This window comes from Hyaena hyaena, unplaced genomic scaffold (assembly GCF_003009895.1).
Source record: "Hyaena hyaena isolate Hyena2069 unplaced genomic scaffold, ASM300989v1 scaffold_278, whole genome shotgun sequence".
Taxonomy (NCBI): Eukaryota; Metazoa; Chordata; class Mammalia; order Carnivora; family Hyaenidae; genus Hyaena; species Hyaena hyaena.
Window position 1 is genome coordinate 1,351,540 of NW_024080911.1, and position 19,103 is coordinate 1,370,642.

Sequence of the window (19,103 nt, forward strand, 5' to 3'; positions counted from 1 at the left end):
ACATGATTAAACCGAGTGAAAAAGGAGTATTTCCTTCGTGACACAAAATTAGTTAAAAATTATAATGTCAACAGAGCACAATGCTTTAGCACTTTAATAGAAAACTTCACATTTTTAACTTTATACTAGGGCAATTTTTACTCTTTGCATGTCTTTTTAATGCATTGCATACACTCACTAGATAACATGAGCACCTCCTAATTGATTATATTATCCTTGAATGGGTGAATATGCTAACATACAAAGTTAAATCTATAAAAAGGAAGTTTTCCATTAACAATAGGAACTTCTTGAATTGCTTTTTTAAATTTTTTTTATTAAGAAAATTTTTTATTGTTTTATTTATTTCTGAGAGAGAGATAGAGAGAGAGACAGCGTGAGCAGGGGAGCACCAGAGAGAGAGGGAGACACAGAATCTGAAACAGGCTCCCGACTCTGAGCTGGCAGTTAGCACAGAGCCTGATGTGGGGGCTCGAACCCATGAACTGTGAGATCATGACCTGAGCCGAAGTCAGACGCTGAACCAACTGAGCAACCCAGACGCCCCTTGAATTGCTTTTTTTTGTATTTCTTCAATCTGTATCCTTCTGTCTTTACTGCCATCATAGCCTGGTTTGGACTTCTAGATTACCTACACCCCTGTGGCTTCCTGTTTAGTCTTTGGGTCAACAGGCTCTTGCTTAAAAATCCTTCCTTCTTTGGGGCTCCTGGGTGACTCAGTAGGTTGCGTGTCCAACTTCAACTCAGGTCATGATCTCACAAGTTTTGAGTTCAAGCCCTGCATCGGGCTGTGTGCTGACAGCTCAGAGCCTGGAGCCTGCTTCGAATTCTGTGTCTCCCTCTCTCTCTGCCCCTCCCCTGCTCGTGCTCTGTTTCTCTCTCTCAAAAATAGAACATTAAAAACAAAATCCATCCTTCTTCTATAATCTATCCTTCTACCTATATCTGACTTTCAACCAACATGTCCCAATTCAACCATGACAGTAAAGTACTGAAGTACTTTCCCTATTCTCTACCGCAAGCTGCCTTGCCAGTTAGTTCCCTGAGCGTCTCCTCAGCCCTTCTGGGAACACCACCCAGTCTGTCCACCCTTTAGTAACAACTTCCAGGGCTGCAGAGCAGAGGGTCTCCAGGAGGCTTCCTGTTTGCAGAGGCTGTTCAGCTTGTTCGTGTCCGTGTCATTTCACACGGTTCATGTTGTTAGCATTATCCCTGGGTCTGCCTGATGTGGAAATTGACCCGGCATATCCTCTGATAAATACTCATGTGTCGCTCTGGAGGCTGGCTGTCTGATAACTTCATCCTTTGGCTTTATCTACGCCCACCCCATATCTCTTCCTGCCTCCTTTCTTCTGTCCACTAACACCAAACCCCTCAGAGTTCCTCTCCCAGCCTCTTAGGCAGTCCCCTGCTAATTCTTCTGCTAGACTTCCCGGCTCCTCCTCTTCCCCCCCCTTCCCAGCAATTTGGTTGTTTGTGCGGAAATGTCACCATCAAGAAATCTTCCCTAATGCCATCCTGTCTGTCCTCTCCCACCTTTATCTCCTTCATTTCTCTTCCTTACTTTGTAGCACTCCGTGCATCTCTTTATTATCGTGTGTTACACACTGGAGCCAAATGGATTTCATGCCTCTTACACCGGAGACTGAGGTTTGCTTGAGGGCACAGTGCCTGAGTCACCAGTGAGTGCCAGTGCCTGGCCTCAGTCGGCCGGCCAGGTGGAGACTGAATTAGCTGTCCTCTGACTCTTAAAGCGCCACATCGGTTCTTTTTTCTTAACCAAATGCTTTCTTCCCCTGTTGGTGCCATAACAGATTATGTTAGCATCACCCAATGGTATCTGTTTTCAATAACCCACTTAGAGCTTTTAGAAAGTGCTGGTATTTTGAAGTCAGCTGTAATATAGGCTGGAAGAACTGGTTCTTTAAAGTTTCCTCGACTGGAATTTAGAAATCAGTCTTTCTTGACGCATCCCAGTGTTTCCCTTTCCCGAGATTCCAGCTGAAGTTCTCTAACTTTCCAGACCAATGGTGTATGTCTTCATGGCCCCTGCCCTCCTTTCTGCCCCCTTTACCGCCCTTTTTCCCATCCTTGACTAGTGAAAGCCTTGCTACTCTGTTTCTAAGACTCCTTCAAATAGTACCTTCCTTCTTTTTCTGAGAATTCATCACTGCCTTTTGGTTCCATAGTGCTTTCTTCATTCTCCAGAGTAATTTGAAGCCAGTAATATGGGCAGCTGAGTTAGAGTGGGAAGCCATGGGATACGGTGCTCTGGTCTCTGCAGCCAGAAATTGCCTTTCTTAACAGCTGTGCAAACTTGAGCAAGTACCTTCACCTCTCTGAATGTCAGTTCTCCATTTGTTACATAGGCATCAGGAAATAGTAGCTAACTCAAAGAGTTACTTAGAGGATTAGAGGAGGCAAATGTGTAGACATTTACAGTAGTGTCCAGCGCAGCATAAGGACTTAATAAATGTTAGCTCTTATTTTGTTTTATTCCTATTGCCTCTCCCCTGTTCGCTTATCAATATTTGAGGCAGGGTCCGTGGCTTATTCATTGTTTTATCTCCAGATTCTGCACGGTGCCCTAATACCGAGTAACAAAATATCCAATAAGTACCGTTGAATAAAATTTAACAGCCAAAGCTTAATTAGCAAGGAAAGTCAGTTAGTAAAAACTTCATTCTGAAGACAAACGTAATTCCTGTTAATCTTTAGCAGTGAGATAATCAAAAAGTGGCACGCGGTTAATAACTATATATAACAAAATTAGGGTGTATCATATCTGTTTAAAATCAAGGGAGTAGATAGTTAAGACAATATGAATCAATTAGTATTTTATTGTTTTAAGTCAGGTGGTGCCGCTTTGACTTACTCAAATTTGTGTTAGAAATCTGCAGAATTGAACAAAGTTAGCATTTCAGAAAAATTTAACTTGTTAATTACACAGTGGCAGACATTCAGATTGTTTCATAAAGAAAGGTGTTAAAATCCAGTAGAAGTATTGGAGTGAACACCCATTATACTTAGGTTCTTCTTGGTTTAATGTCATTGTAAATAGGAAAATATACGTGAATTTTGCCAATACAATAGTAAGAGCCCTGCAATAATGTTCATTTTATGTCTGTTCATATTTTGTCAATTTTTAGTATTGAATTTAATACTAACAGTGAATTGTGGAAGTCACAATCTGATGAGGTTCTAGATTATTGCTGGGAAGTCACTAGCTTTAAGGCGTGTTCTGTTGCCCCAGCCTCCAGAGAGCCTGTCCCCACCCTGCGGTAGTAAGAGTAATAAAAATACCGCCCGCAGTGATGCGGCCTCTTAGCTTCTCATGGTCATGATCCCATGTGGTCCTTACAACCGTTTGTTAGAAAGATCATTAGCTGCCTGTGACAGATGAGACCCAGAGATATAAACAAAACTGTGCAGAGTTAAGTTGCCACTAAGTGGTGAGGCTGGGACCCATATCCTGGTTTCTTATTTCAGATCCTGTGTGCTTATCCCCAGGGGCAGCATGTGATCTGCAATAATAAAAATTAGATGCCAAAACCATATACAGTATTTCCCAAAGGTGTTTAAGAGAGGTTTTTCTAACTCATTAGCTCTAATTGCCATGTTTATATCTTTCCATTGCTGCAACCTATACATTTTAAAAATGCATAGAGGGTTAAAGGAACTAGAGTCAAGTGGCAGAAGGTAAAATCATGATAAATGTAACAAGTGAGTGTCCCTCAGTGATTTTTTTCATTATTTTACAACATTTCCATAATAAATGATCACTTCTTTTAAAGACGTTAAATACACAAATATCATATTCTTCCCATAAAAATCCAAATGATACAGCTTTTCCAACACCCCTCACCTTCCTCTCTCCATCCCAGGTCACCTGTAATTATTAGTTAGTGGTATTCCTTATTGGACTTTAAAGGATTATTTCCGAAGCTAAAATATGTACAGCCTTGAATATGTAGCTTTCATCTCTCAACGATCTGTTCTTTAAGTTTTTACTATTGTTGTTTGTATGGTTTTACAAGTTTAAAGTTGGATAGAAAACATTTTCTCACTTTTAGGAATTATAGATGCCATTTCCTTTTTTCCAGCTTTTTTTAGAAAACGTCAGAATGTCTTCTTTTTGAAATTAATTTGGTATAATGCTTTCCCAGAGTCCCCTGTGCTTTGTCTTTGAGTCATTTTGTGTTTACAGCAAAATTATTTTCTTGAAGTTTATGGTTCTCAAGTTTAATAAATGTCCAGTATATAATGCTTTATCAGGATTTTGACCTTTTAACTAATCCATCTGTTGATGTATTTCCCTTTTTTTGCACACCTATTTAAAAATAAATTTATACATGTAATAGAAATTTACTAGATTAGCAAGTGAGTTTATAAGAAACATTGTTTCTCCATCAGGTTATATTTTTAAGTGAGAATAGTGAAAATCTTTTTGTGTATTTAAAAATATTCTTTTAATTTTTATTTTTGAGAGAGAGACAGAGTGTGAATGGCGGAGGGGCAAAGAGAGAGGGAGACACAGAATTGGAAGCAGACTCCAGGCTCTGAGCTGTCAGCACAGGGCCCGACGCCGGACTCGAACTCACAACCCGTGAGATCATAACCTGAGCTGAAGTTGGCTGCTTAGCCAACTGAGCAACCCAAGCACCCCTTTTTGTCTATTTTTCTTAGGCAAAATATTTCTACCAAATATCTTCTTGGCATCTTCAATTTAAAATAAATATTTCAAACTTCTAATATTCAAACTTTCAAAATACTTTATTCAACAGATATTTGTGTGTTTCCAGTATGTTGCAATACTGTTCTGAGCACAGCAGTTAAAAACTAATTTTAAAGTTAATCACTTGCTTAAATAGAACCTTTTTAAAAATATAATCATACCACACAGACTTTCATTAGTTTTACAATCAATGGGTTACTTTTATCAAATACAAGTGCCAGGAACTATTATTAACATAGAGGGTCCAGAAACATAAGGGAGATTATCTGTGCTCAAAAATCCTGCTACTCTGGTTAAAGGCGCAGTCCGTGAGTTAATTGTGAGTGTACACATATGAGCCCTAGGAGATGTGTGTGCAGAATCCCGCATGAGGCCACAAGAGGGAGCAGCTGACTGGAAAAGCAGTGTAATTAATCATCCAAAAACCCTGTTCTAAGGATGTCTTTCTCCTGGCTGTCAGCCGCTCTTTTACCCTGACCCATCTTTGACATTGCCTGCAGAATGATCTTGCTAGAAATCGGATTCGCCGAGTTCAAGAGTTTGCCAGATGAAACAGTAGTAGAGCATTTCAGCAAGGGGTCCCAGCACGTGCAGCACACACAGTGGCATAAAACACGTAGGAAATCTCGACGATTAAAGAATTCAAGGTGGAGATATAGGGTATTTTAGAAGATGAATTTGAGATGTAGATTTTAGCCAAATTATATGATGTCCTTAAGATTGGGGGCATTGGTCCCTAAACATTGGAGAACCGAGGTGTTCTTTAACAAGGTCAGATGTATTTTTAAAACATTTTTTAATGTTTTATTATTTATTTTTGATAGAGGGACAGTGCATGAGCAGGGGAGGGGCAGAGAGAGAGGGAGATACAGAATCTGAAGCAGGCTCCAGGCTCTGAGCTGTCAGCACAGAGCCCAATGCAGGCCTCCAACTCATGAACCGTGAGATCATGACCTGAGCCAAAGTTGGATGCTTAACCAACTAAGCCACCCAGGCATCCCTGAGATGTATTTCTTTTTTCTTTTCTTTTCTTTTCTTTTCTTTTCTTTTCTTTTCTTTTCTTTTCTTTTCTTTTCTTTTCTTTTCTTTTCTTTCTTTCTTTTCTCTTTTCTTTTCTTTTCTTTCTGTTTTCTTTTCTCGTTTCATTTCTTTCTTTCTTTTTTTTTTGGTATCAGTAGTCGATTCTTTTTATTGGTTAGTAGCATACCATTGTATGAATATACCACAGTTTTGTCTTTTCATTCATTCTCATATTAATGGACATCTGGTCTGTTTCCAGGTTTTGGTTATTATGAATAAAGTTACTATGTACATTTATGTACCAGTCTTTTTGTGGACATATATATTGACATTTGCTTTTGTTTTTTCTTAAATAGTTTATTGTCAAGTTGGTTTCCATATAACACCCAGTGGGGTGAGATGTATTTCCTAAGAGGAAATTCTGTTGCTATCGTGGACATTGGATTGGAGAGAGATTGGTGCTAAGAGAAAAACTTTGAGATAAATTCTTAAAATAGGGAATCTTTTCAGAAGGTTAATTATTTGCCTCCCTAGCATATGGATTTATTTTTTATTGAATGCTGAATAATTTATAATTTAAAAATCTCTATTAAAGAAGTATGTAAAACATACTCAGCAGCAGCCAGCATTGCCACCTTTTCTATTTGTTACTATGTTTTTTTTCTGACACAGTGTGTTCTTACTCTCTGGGATACTTCTGCTAAGATAAGAGTTTGCTTGAATCTAAGTTTCTAATAAGTCTGTAGAATTTCTTTGTTGTTGTTGTTGTTGTTTGACAGTTTGAATCCATCATAAATCACCTTAGAGTTCCATAAATCCAAATTAATTAAACTCAGATTTGCGATAGGCTGCATTGGTGCTTATTTCTGTAATTGATCACTGTAAAATTGATAGAGTGATCACTGAGATATCCCTGATCTGTTTAATGCATTGACTTCAGCAGTATGTGTTATCATGGGAAAATTTCACTTTGCACTTTGAAATAATTGCTTATTTACTACTTCAATTCTCTGAATTAGAGTACGTATTCCTCTTTATTTTATGCTTCTTTTCCTCTGTGCTTTTGTGTGGTGTTCAGATATTTCACTTAATTGATAAATTGTTTTAACTATTAAATTTTGTATATATACTAAAATGTATATATTTTTAAGATAAAAACTGTTCAGTATACAAATAGGAAACATGCACAACTGTCTAAAATATGCTTCCTGGGTTCTGCATGCTAATGTGGCAACCTTTCTTTGCTTTTGTTTTTTATGTATATTCAGAATACTATCGTGGAAGCTTCCATTCAGCTTCCTCCTTCCCTTTTCTCACCAAAGCAAAAAAGGGAAGTCAGACCAACCGATGACTCTCTCTATAAGCTTCAACTCCTCGCCTTCCGCAACGGAAAGCTTTTCCCAGCCACCGGGAATTCAACAAATTTGGCTGATGATGGAAAACGGCGTACAGTGGTCACCCCAGTGATCCTCACCAAAATAGGTACCCTGGAGTTACTGGACAATGTGACTTTAATGATATACCGTCCCTAAAAATGCTTAATTCTGTTCCTTCTCGTTTTAATGAGTCACTCGTGAAAAAAGATACTGCAGAGTACCCATTAGAGTATAAGTTGACATTTCATTGTTTATGAAGTTTGTCTCAGAAATATTGTTATTTCCCATTTTCTCCAGATGGCGTGAATGTAGATACCCACCACATCCCTGTTAATGTGACGCTGCGTCGCATCGCGCATGGAGCAGATGCCGTGGCTGCCCAGTGGGATTTTGATTTGCTGAACGGACAAGGAGGCTGGAAGTCAGATGGGTGCCATATACTCTACTCGGATGAAAATATCACTACCATTCAGTGCAGCTCCCTTAGTAACTATGCAGTTTTAATGGTATGGCAGTTGTTAAACTTTATGCACATAAACACTAAATTTCCTAATTTTTTCCCTACGCGTAGTTAAACTCAAATGAAGATTTTTTTTAAAAGAACTTTTAACATAAATTGTTACCTTTAGTTAAGGGGCGATACTTGGTGTAATTCTGAGTTAAAAGGGAAATTAAGTTACCATTAAATGCAGTGTATGGGATTGAATTTGGTTATAGGGATTTTCAGTAAAGTTTATAAGTGAGTCAGTTCAACTAAACTTTGACCTTCTGAAAATTTGGGGACATTTGGGTCTGTGTAGTCTTAACTCTTCACGAGGAAAGAGTGACTCATTTGCCCAGAGATACACAGTGGATAGTGACGGAGTTTCCTTCTTTGTTATTTTGCACCTACTCCCACCACACATCATGATTTTTAGACTCTTGAATTTAAAGTAACAGTGGTAGTTGCCATTTAGCTATTGTAACTGACGGTATTGACACAGTTAAGGTCTTTTCACTTAAAAAAACTTTTTTTAAGGTTTTTATTTATTTTTGAGAGTATGGGAGGAGGGGGCAGTGTGAGCAGGGGAGGAGCAGAGAGAGAGGGAGACACAGAATCCGAAGCAGGCTCCAGGCTCTGAGCTGTCAGCACAGAGCCCGACGTGGGGCTCGAACCCACGAACCATGAGATGATGACACGAGCTGAAGTCGGACGCTTAACCAATTGAGCCACCCAGGTGTACCAAGGTCTTTTCACTTTTAATGCTAATCAAGCTGCTGTTGTTTTCTGTTATTTACCTCTGTTCATACTTGTCAGTCTCTGGTAGCCAGTTTCTTTAGTCTCAGGGAAACTACAGTGTATAGATGTATATGAACTTATAGGAACAGGTCTTGTATTAGTGACTCACCTAAGTGAATCTGATTCCTGAGCTGGCAATTATGAACTTGTCCATGCTAGTTTATATTGTATATTACAGTATATACATGAGGTACATACACATGCATTTGGAGAACAGTAGAAGGAATTACGTAGGAATCTGAAAGGCATTTCTAGGAAGTCATACAAAGCTAGCCTGGGAGTGGGGAAGCTTATGTTTATGTTCCTGCCCCCAGCTATAAATCTGTTATCTAGACAATATTGTCTCAAAGCTGAAAAATCTCGCAACATGATATATCTTAATTTTTGTAAATTCTTTTCTTAAACAAAAGTGCGTTTACCGCTAGAAGTGATCTTAAAGGAAGCTTGAAGTAGGATAGATTTTCCTGAACTTTTTTGGCTTTTTCTTTGCAACTCGGCTAAGCATATACTTACCCAGCATCTGGTCAGACAGGCAGAGGAGTGACTATTATTCAGCTGGGTGTAAGGATGGTCTTTTAGTGACCTCCATTAACGTGTGTATTTAGCTCAGCTGATGGTGGAGTCTATACTAGTCTTGACTCCGCCATATTTGTTTAAGTCATTTATCTCTTTCTCATGCTTGGTTCTTGTTAATTTTTAGGCTTCTGACAAACAGAAGATGTTTGATGTTTGTAAGTCTGAGTGTGGTTTCTTTAAGTTCACATTTTATTATTTTGTAGTAACCTTTCACATTAAAGCAGGAAGCATTAATTAAAGTATGAGGCATTTTCTTTCATTTTGAAAATGTTTTGTCATTCAGGTTTTGCTTTTAAAACAACATGAAACTGGGACATACTGGAGGAGAAATAGTAAAGATACAGCATTGTCTGAACTTTATATAGTTTAAAGCATCTATTTTTAAACTTCCTAACCGTTCTTCTAAACTATTTAAATTGGTATAATCCTTTTCTAGAAAGAATAAGCTATTTTATCATTCATGCTTTTAATCTTTTAAAAAATGTAATACACAGTTCTTATTTAAAGCTAAAATACAGTACTGAGATATTTTTCTATTTTCAAAGAATATCCTCTTTTGCTTTTTAAAATTATAACTCTGCCACCTAGAGGCTGCAAAGGGGAATGTATCTGAAATTATTGACAAAATTATAGTAAAGTTAGTACATGGGATTTTTAGAGATGCTAATTAAATATAAAGCCAAAGCTAATTAAATTATACCTACTCTTAAATAAATATATGTCTAAGATAAGAGAAATATCTTCTAAATATTGGAAGTCAGCATCTTTTTTCCTTATCTGACACTATTTAATAGATAAAATCCTATTTTTCTTGAAAGCTGTCTTCATGTATGGCTTAATATGCAAATCTCAGTCCCTATTTTGGCTATTAAAAGCTTTTTCCTGATCTGGTTTTAAAGAATTTTGTATTGGGGTGTCTGGGTGGCTCAGTCGGTTAACCATCCGACTTTGGCTCAGGTCATGATCTCACGGTTCATGGGTTCAAGCCCTGCATCGGGCTCTGTGCTGACAGCTCAGAGCCTGGAGCCTGCTTCAGATTCTGTGTCTCCCTCTCTCTGCCCCTCCCCTGCTCATGCTGTCTGTCTCTCTCAGAAATAAGTAAAACATTAAACAAATTTTTAAAAATTTAAAGAATTTTGTATTGAAAACAATGAGACAGAAAGAATATATTGGTTTGCAAATCTGTAATAGACGCCATAGTTTTGTTTAGTAGATGTTCTGTTGTAACCAGTTGTGCCTACCCTCCGTCACAACAGGAGCCACAGAAAAAACTTGGGTAGAAATTGGGTTTGGTTGAATGATATGATCAGAAATAGCAGGATTGAGGCAGGAGGAGTCCTAGAAGTTGGGATGAGTAGAAGGCAAGGAGAAAATGAGTAGGGTCAGACTGTGGAGCACTTAATACTTTAATGAAAGATGAAATAAACTGTGTACCTTGGCTCCCTTTTGGCATCGCATTCACACAGAAATATGTGGAACTAGAGAGTTCTCATTTGTTTTTACATCTCTCTAGTGCAGCTTTGAATTTTTGTTTATATAAAACCTGAATGAAGGCAAACCATGGCTTCCTCTATTCTATAACTGAAAGTGAATGTTAACACCGTTTGTTTTTTTATAATTCTTAAATAGGTACTACATTCACAAGGATCAAACATTTTAATTATTTCTGCACATATACATATAGTGAAAATGACCTCCACCCTCTCCCCCATCACAGTCATTCTGCACAAAGTAGGTAACCTGTCACTAATATGTTTCTTGCCTATTGTTGAAGAGATGTTCATGTATGTTGAAACGAAATGAATAGGTAGTCTTCTTTTCTTCCATTTTACATGCTGCAAACATTGTTTCAAACCCTGCTTTTTTTCCATGTATCTAATGATGCAGATGATGTCCGTGGAACTATTTATGTTATGATTCTGGTGGCTAGTTTTCAGTAAGTGCTCTTGTACTGGGCATTCTTCTGAAGTCATTAACTTATTAACTTACAAGTTATTAACTTATTTGGTCATCATAGCTACCTCACGAGGTCTAGTACTGTTACCATTACCGCCTGGTTGCAGACTGAGAAACTGAGGCATAGTGAGGTTAAGCACCGCCCAACTTGACCAAGTTAGTGTCGGAACTGAGATTTGAATTCAGACTCCAGAAATCTATGTACTTAATCATGCTACTAAATCTCCTTTCAAAAATTTTTCTGTATCTTCCTCATTCGTTTTCACTGTTGAATATTACTTCTGCCCCTACCATGATTTATTTAGGTATTCCTCTATTTTGTTTCTAGTAATCTCCTTGCACAATATTATTTCACACATTTAATAGAAAATCTGCAGGATAAATTTTCTAAGGTGGGATTGGTAATCAGTGGGGGACCAGTTTTGTTCAGTGGAGGCTTTGGGCAGAGTGCACAGATAGATTTGAAGTGTATGGTTTAATGATATTTTTATGTGAATATGCCCATTTGGCTACCATCAAGATCAGGATTCCTGCTTGAGTGCTCCTTAGCGCTTCTGTGCTTCTTTTTAGTTAACTCCACCATCATCTCAAGAGCTGTCTCCCCATCCCCTTATGTCTATCACCATAGATCAGTTTTACCTGTTTTTCAACTTCATAAAGTTGGAATTTTACAGCGTGTACTCTTTTATATCTGGTACCTTTCCCATCATTACATCTGCAAAATATATCTCTGTTTTTACATATGGCAGCAATGTATTCTCTTTCATTGCTACATACTTCACTGGAGGAAAATGCCAAAACCTGTCTGTCCCACTCTTTATGGGCATTTGAGCTGTTGCTAGGTTCTGGCAATCAAAAAAACCTGCTATTCATGTGCTTGGTTTTTGATGGGCAGAGGCACTCAGGCGCAGAATTACCGGATTGTAGGCTATCTGTATATTTAGCTTTGGTAGCTAATGCCATACAGTTGACCAGAGTGGTTATTTTGGTTTATAGTCTTCCCAGTAATGAGCATTTTCATTGCGCCACATCCTTGCCAATGGTCGGCAGTATAAGTCTTTAATTTTAGACTTTGGTGGTGATACTGTGATATATCATTGTGGTTTTAATTTGTCATTCTCTGTTGACTACTGGTGCTGAGCACCTCTCTGTTTTCTTATTGTCAGTTTGGGTATCCCATTTCGTGAAGTTCTTGCTCAAATCTTGCCTATTTGTTTTCCTTATCTTAGATTTTTATTTTCTTTCAGTTTTATTGAGATATAATTGACATGCAACATTGTGTAAAGTGCACAGTGTAATGAATTGGCTTCCATATATTATGATATGATCACCACAGGAAGTTTAATGAACATCTATTATCTCATATAGATACCAAAAAAAGAAAGAAAGAAAAGTTTGAAGCTCTACTCCCTCAGCAACTTTCAAATATACTCTACAGTAGTGTTAGCTTCTAACTGGACGTTTGTACCTTAACCATCTTCATCCGTCCTCCTAGCCCCCACAATGCCCTGCCTTCAGGAACCACAAAAATGATCTCTCTTTGTGAGGTTGGTTTTTTTGTTGGTGGAGGTGGAGGTGGTGTTCATTTGTATTGTTTTGTTTTTAAGATTTTACATATAAGTCTCGCCTATTTTTTAATTTGGTTATTTTTTTCTAACTGACTTACAGGAATGCTTGATACAAATTGTGAATAGGAGCTGTTTGTTGGATTTATGTGTTTAAGATGTCTTCTCTGAGGGGCTCTGAGTGGCTCAGTTGGTTGAGCTTCCAACTCTTAATTTCAGCTCATGTCATGATATCATGGTTCGTGATATCGAGCCCCGTGTCAGGATCTGCACTAATAGCACGGAGCCTGCTTGGAATTCTCTCTCTCTCCCTCTCTCTCTCTCTCTGTCTCTTTCTCTTCCTCCCGCCCCTCTCTGCCTCTCACCCTCTCCCCCTCTGTCTCTCCCCCTCTCTCTCTGCCCCTCCCTCTCTGCCCCTCCTCTGCTTGCATGTGTGTGCTCTTTCTCTCAAAATAAATAAATAAATAAACTTAAAAAAAGTATTTTCTCCCAGTCTGCACCTGCCTTAATGAGTTTGGGCTGTTGTAACAGAGTACTGGAGGCTGGGTGGTTTATAAACAACAGGCATTTATTTCTCACAGTTCTGGAGGTGGGAAGTCCAAGATTAAGGTGCCGGCAGATTCAGGTGAGGGCCTGCTTGTTGGTTTCCAGACGTCATCTTTTCCCTGTGTCCTCACGTGGTGGGAAGGGCAGGGGAGCTGTCTGCAGTCCCTTCTGTAAAGGTGCCAATCCCCGTCATACGGCCAGGCTCCTGTCCTGATCGCCTCCCAAAGACCCCACCTCCTAATACCATCACATTGGAGTTAGGATTTCAACACATGGATTTGGGAGGAGGACAAACATTCAATCTTTAAAAGTGACTTTTTCCTTTCTCTCTTTTAATGTTGTCTTTTTATGAACAGAGTTTCTTAATTTTTCTAAGGTTTTGCTTTTTATAGTTAGTGCTTTTTATTTCTTCTTTTAAAAAACTCTTCCTGTCTCAAGATTATGAAGATATTCTTTGTTTTCTTTAAGAAGCTTTAATGCGTTTTATCTTTTACATATAGGTCCATGATTCCACTGGAATTGACCTTTGTGTATGGTGTGAGGTAGGGGGACCACACTCTTAATGTTCTTCTTTGCTCTGTAGGGGAAAAATTAAAAACAGTGTAGAGGTCATATCCTTTCTTATTTTTTCATTTTTTATTTTAGATCTACTTCTAAATTTTATTTTCGGTGAGCGTTTTAATAATTCTTTGTAGTCTGACAAGCAGGGGAATACCCTGAGGTATTTTCTTTGAAGTTGATTCCATTGTTGAGATCATGGTGAGTTTACATAATCACAGATTGATAGTTATTCTTTTGTTTTTTTCTTTTTAAATTTTATTTATTTGAGGGAGACAGAGATAGCACAAGCAGGGGAGGGGCAGACAGAGAGAGGAGAGAATCCCAAGCAGGCCCCGCCCTGCCAGCACAGAGCCTGATGTGGGGCTCACACTCACGAAACTGAGATCATGACTTGAACTAAAACCAAGAGTCAGACACTTAACTGACTGAGCCACTCAGGTGCCCCTATAATTATTCTTCTTATTGATACAGTGACAATGGATTATTTAAAATGCCGGCGATTTTATATTTAGTAACTAGTCTTGGGCTAGAAGTAACATGCAAAACTCTTCTTCCATTTATTTGGGTCCTTAATCATCATCTTAGTGATTTTTTTTTTTTTTTTGGGGGGGGGAGGGTAGTACACCTTCAGGTGTTTGGCTACTCTCTCCCTGCATTGGCGAAGTTAGCTTCTATGGAAAACTATACTTTGCACTTTCTTTCTCCATTATTTTCTTAAACTTCGTACCATAAAGAAGTGTGGCCAGTATCACTCTGATGATCTGTTGTGAACACTTGCAAATGTGGGTTTTACTTTTCTTCTTGCAGGTGCCCCCTGGTGGTCATAACTGGGCAGTGTATTAGTGATCTTTCTGTTACAGTGTCACAAAGCTTATATATATATAACAAAACAATTTTAATTCAGGTTTCTATTTTGTTGCTTTAGATATTTAACTTCTCTAGTGTTCTAATCTTCTCAGTTGCCTCAGTAGTCTTGTATTCTCATATTTTAGTGCCATCAAGACAGGAGCTTTTCTTAGCTTATTTTATTTCCTTTATACCTGAGGTCTGTAAACCATGGTGGCCAAGACCAGTCAGCTGCTTTGTTTTAAATGGTTATATATTAAGTGCTTAATAGGTACTTGCATAATAGCCTCAATTTCCCTCTTGGCCCTCAAAGCCTAATGTTAAGTGTTTACTGTCTGGCACTTTACCCCCTTCCCCGGTCAGCCTCTCAGCAGGAGTTCTCTTCTGTTTGGGCAGGTCAGTTCGTTGAGACCATCAAAAATGCCCCAGTAGGGCGCCTGGGTGGCTCAGTCGGTTAAGTTGTGAGGTCAGGTCAGGATCTCGCCGTTTGTGAGTCTGAGCCCCATGTCAGGCTCTGTGCTGACAGTGCGGAGTCTGCTTGGGATTCTCTCTCTCTCCCTCTTGCTCTGGCCATGACCCCAACTCCCGCTCTGTCTCTCTCTCTCTCTCTCTCTCTCTCTCTCTCTCAAGGTAAATAAATATGCTCCAATAGAAGCAGTGTCCTGTGAGACTAAGGACTGTAGCACCCCTGCCTTTCTCTAGACATCACTTGGAATTAGAAGAGACTTTGCCCTTTATTTCAACCTCTAGTTCCTTTCTTATACTGTGTTCTATTACGGTTTTGAAAAATACTGTTTTTTTTTTATTTTAAAAATTGTCTATTTATTTATATTGAGGGATGGTAAGGACAGAGAGAAAGACTCCCAACCAGGCTGCAGGCTGTGAGTACAGAGTCCGACGCGGGGCTCGATCTCACAAACTGTGAGATCGTGACCTGAGCCTAAATCAAGAGTGGGACACTTACCAGAGTGAGCCACCCAGGCTCCAGGGTGCTGGCTTTTAAATGTAAATGTTATACACGGTATACTTTGAGAACTGAATTGGCACTTTGATGTTTCATTAGATATTCTGTAGCCACCATGTTATTACTCTCAACAAGGCCCATGGAAGGTAGTTTCCATGTCCCGCCCCCCTCCCCCCCCCACTGCCCTGCTCCAGCCCAGACTTTGCCAGGTGATGGGCAGTGCCTTCACTGTATAGTGGGGTAACCGCTCCAGAATCACGTAGCTAGCAAGTAAGTGGTGACATGTCCTGAACATTTCCTAGAGGAACGTACAATGAGTGGTTCCTGGAAGGGGTCTGGGGACCAAATCCTACCTATTGAAGGCTTATCTTCAGTTACTAATTGTGCACTGGAACAGTAGCTTCCTATACAAATGAAGAGGAAACGTGTCTGCCTTTACTAGCATCTAACTGGTTCTCGTTGCGCCAGTGCGTTTTTGAATTTCCCATCGATACTCTGGACTTACGGCAAAATGTGAATACGCCGAGGCTCTGTACCATCGACTGATCTTGTGGGCATCTCACAAGGGCAGTTGCTCAGACTTTGTGGCGATAGGGCTTTTTCTCTTGTGTTTTCTCTCTTTGGTCCTGAGTTTATGGCCTGTCCCCTCTCGAGGGCTGGGACTGTGTCCTGCGCTTCCCTGAATACCCACCCGGTGCTTGGCATAGGGCCTGGCCGTGGTGGGTACCCACTTAGCATTTGTCAAATAAATAGATGAATTGCAGGGTTGAGACGCATCACAGCGCACTGGAGCACTCAGACTGGAATTCAGTTTCTCGTGTTGTATCTCCCCTTTGCTATTAACTGTGATTTTCGTCAGGCTCTGTGGGCCTCTGCTCATCATTTGTTACAGTGAGGGGCTTGTTAAGGTGTTCTGATAGGATCTTTTTCGATCCATAATTGTACTGTCGACTTCCCATTCTTCTGTGGGAGAATTTGCCCCCTTTTCCATCTAACTTTTCTGGATGTGTCTGGCAACTTCGGATTAAAGATGTATTTACCGTGAATTACTTCCCGCCTCCCGTTGCCATTTTGTACCCTCCAGAGTCTGTTTAGAAGGATAATTTAGTGACACGATCTGGTGACTCTGCAGCTTGGACTTCTCCGATCCTGGTTGTCTGGCCTGGTGGCCATGGCTGGGGTGGGAGGCCCCTTCCCAGCCTGCTTTGGTGCTGTATAAGGAAGGAAGCCTTAAGGTGTCTACTGTTTTCATTTTAGTGGGACCACTGTCTACCTCGTTCTCATAGACCTAATCCTCACGGAATTTAACCTTTCTGTTCTCCGTGTTCAAACTAAAAAATGGCACCAGTGATACACGCACCTCATAGTGTTACTTGGTGTAAAGTGCTGGCACAGTGCCTGGATTGCCATAAATGCTGTATAAGTCATTTGCTGTTATTTATAGAATTGTTTTTTCAGCTCTTTGGTCCCAAAACCGTGTTGCCTTTACCATCCTTAGACATTGTTGTGATCTGATTGTGTGTCTCTCTCCCCTGTGACTTGCATTTCTTCAAGGGCAGGAACCGTAGCTTACCACTCTGTCCCCGGTGTCTTACAAGTGTTTAGTCCACTTGGATGTGTTGGACTTGGAGCTGAGCTTGCCTGCAGATGGTTGGGAAGGTCTCTTTAGGCTTGGTTGTCATAGAGGTGCTACTAGGCTGGGCCTTATCACAGGCTGCTGATACCTCTTTGTTACCCTCATAGCAGAGTCAGTATTCAGATTTGCAAAGCAGACACAGAACAAAGAGAGAGAGAGAGAGTGTGTGTGTGTGTACACACATGCATACACACACACAGAGTGTAAATATATATGCCATAGTAGTTTACACAATGGGAGTCAGGAAGGCAGAGTAAGTTGTGAGGAAAATAGCATGAAACATCGGTCCTTGAATAAAATGAAGATATAATAAAGGTCAGAGTGTTTTAGTCTCTGGAGAAAATCTCTGCATGTCCAGAAAAGTGCTCTTGGAAAGACCCTTTCTTCTTTCCCCCCAGGATTTGACGGGATCTGAGCTCTACACCCCGGCAGCCAGTCTGCTGCACCCCGTGGTATATACCACCGCTGTCATTCTTCTCTTGAGCCTCTTGGCAGTCATCGCCAGTTACATATACCATCACAGGTAAGAAAGGAAACTTGGCGAATGGAGGACTTTGAGTTGGAGGAGGTCATTTCACATTGAATTAGGATAAAACTGAGTTGGACACCATGCTGTCCTTCTAGAGGAAGAGCATTTCTTTGAGAACACGTCAAGCCTCCTTCATTTCATGCGGTTTGAGGCATAAGTAATTAGTGCATGCAATGGTAAATCCATCTTTTATAGCATCCAGTCTGTTTGCATCTGGGAGAGAACATGGGAGGGACGTGTCGGGGGCGGGGAGGTGAGGCATGGGGATAGCAGTGGGTGAGGGGAGCTGGAGGCTTGTTACCTGTAGATGTGTCTTCAAGCACCAGACTATGGTGGTGCTGCTATTTTATGACTTTTTGCATGTTGTGATATTCTTTATTTTAAAGATGGCATTTGTAAGAAAGTTTGTGGCATTTAAATGTGGGATATGGTTTCTGTTAATTGGAGGCAGAGCCACAGAAACTTATTTTATGGTAAGAAATAATGAACTAAAGGGATTTGCTAAGCAAAAATTCACTTTGCAAGAGGTTTTGCCAGAATGTGTTTTCCTATTTAAGCTGGACATATATGGCATTTCTTGACATTTAGTTAAGAAACAAAAGTAGATTTTGACGTTAAACAAAGAAAGAAAGATTTCAGCATTTTGCTATGAAAGGCCAGGAAGAAATGCACTGGGCATTTAGACATGTTATCCTGGTAGGTCAGAAAAAGTAGAGATTGGCACCTTGCAGAAACATCAAGAAAGCAAACAAGCAACCCAGCTGTCATAAGACATCATAACTAGCAGAGCCCAGGTATTTCTTATTACGGAGAATTTGTTTAGCCTTTACTGGGTGCGGTAGTTCCATAAATGATTTGCCAGTTTTAGTGTAGAAGTTAAATGTTAAGAAACTATATGGAGTTAAATGTCTCAAATCCTGTGTGTGTGATAGTATATCTATTCTAAGAAAAATGTTTAAGCTTAAAACATTTACATTTGGCCTTTTATGCCGTTGAAATTGCTAACTTGTGGATGAATATTATAGTATCCTGCTTCAAATGGCTGAATATTAGTGTTTATTTTTCTTTTAACAGTTTGATTAGGATCAGTCTCAAGGGCTGGCACATGCTTGTGAACTTGTGCTTTCATATTTTCCTGACCTGTGTGGTCTTTGTGGGAGGAGTAACTCAAACCAGAAATGCCAGTGTCTGCCAAGCGGTAAGTCCAAATGAAAAGGTGAAATGGAAAAAAAAAATATTAGAAAGTAATTTCATGTTTTATTAACTGTAAAAGGAAAAATGCTTCTTCAGATTGTTTTTTCTTTAATGAAAGTTAAGCCAAGTGCCTGTCACTTACAGGTTTTGCTGGTATACTTCAGGTTTTGAACTCTTAGTTCACAATTGAACATCTGATGTAGGGAGCTTGTCTCCTCATCCTGGGGAGGTCATTGCTGCTTGATGTCTGTAATGATAGCAGACATCTAATTAAAAAAAATTGTAAGACCCTGACTTCAGCTAAGAGAAAAGTGTGTTTT

The 19,103-nt window shown here is 39.6% G+C and overlaps 1 protein-coding gene across 1 annotated transcript in view; it reads left to right on the forward strand.

The window, feature by feature from the left end:
- The window catches only part of ADGRA3 (adhesion G protein-coupled receptor A3), a 128,151-nt gene that overhangs the window by 94,434 nt on the left and 14,614 nt on the right, over positions 1–19,103 (forward strand). Inside the window, exons 13-16 of the mRNA XM_039246056.1 lie at positions 7,024–7,237; positions 7,429–7,637; positions 17,459–17,583; positions 18,664–18,787. Of these exons, the coding sequence (XP_039101987.1) occupies positions 7,024–7,237; positions 7,429–7,637; positions 17,459–17,583; positions 18,664–18,787 (672 nt within the window). The remainder of the gene's footprint in view (positions 1–7,023; positions 7,238–7,428; positions 7,638–17,458; positions 17,584–18,663; positions 18,788–19,103) is intronic.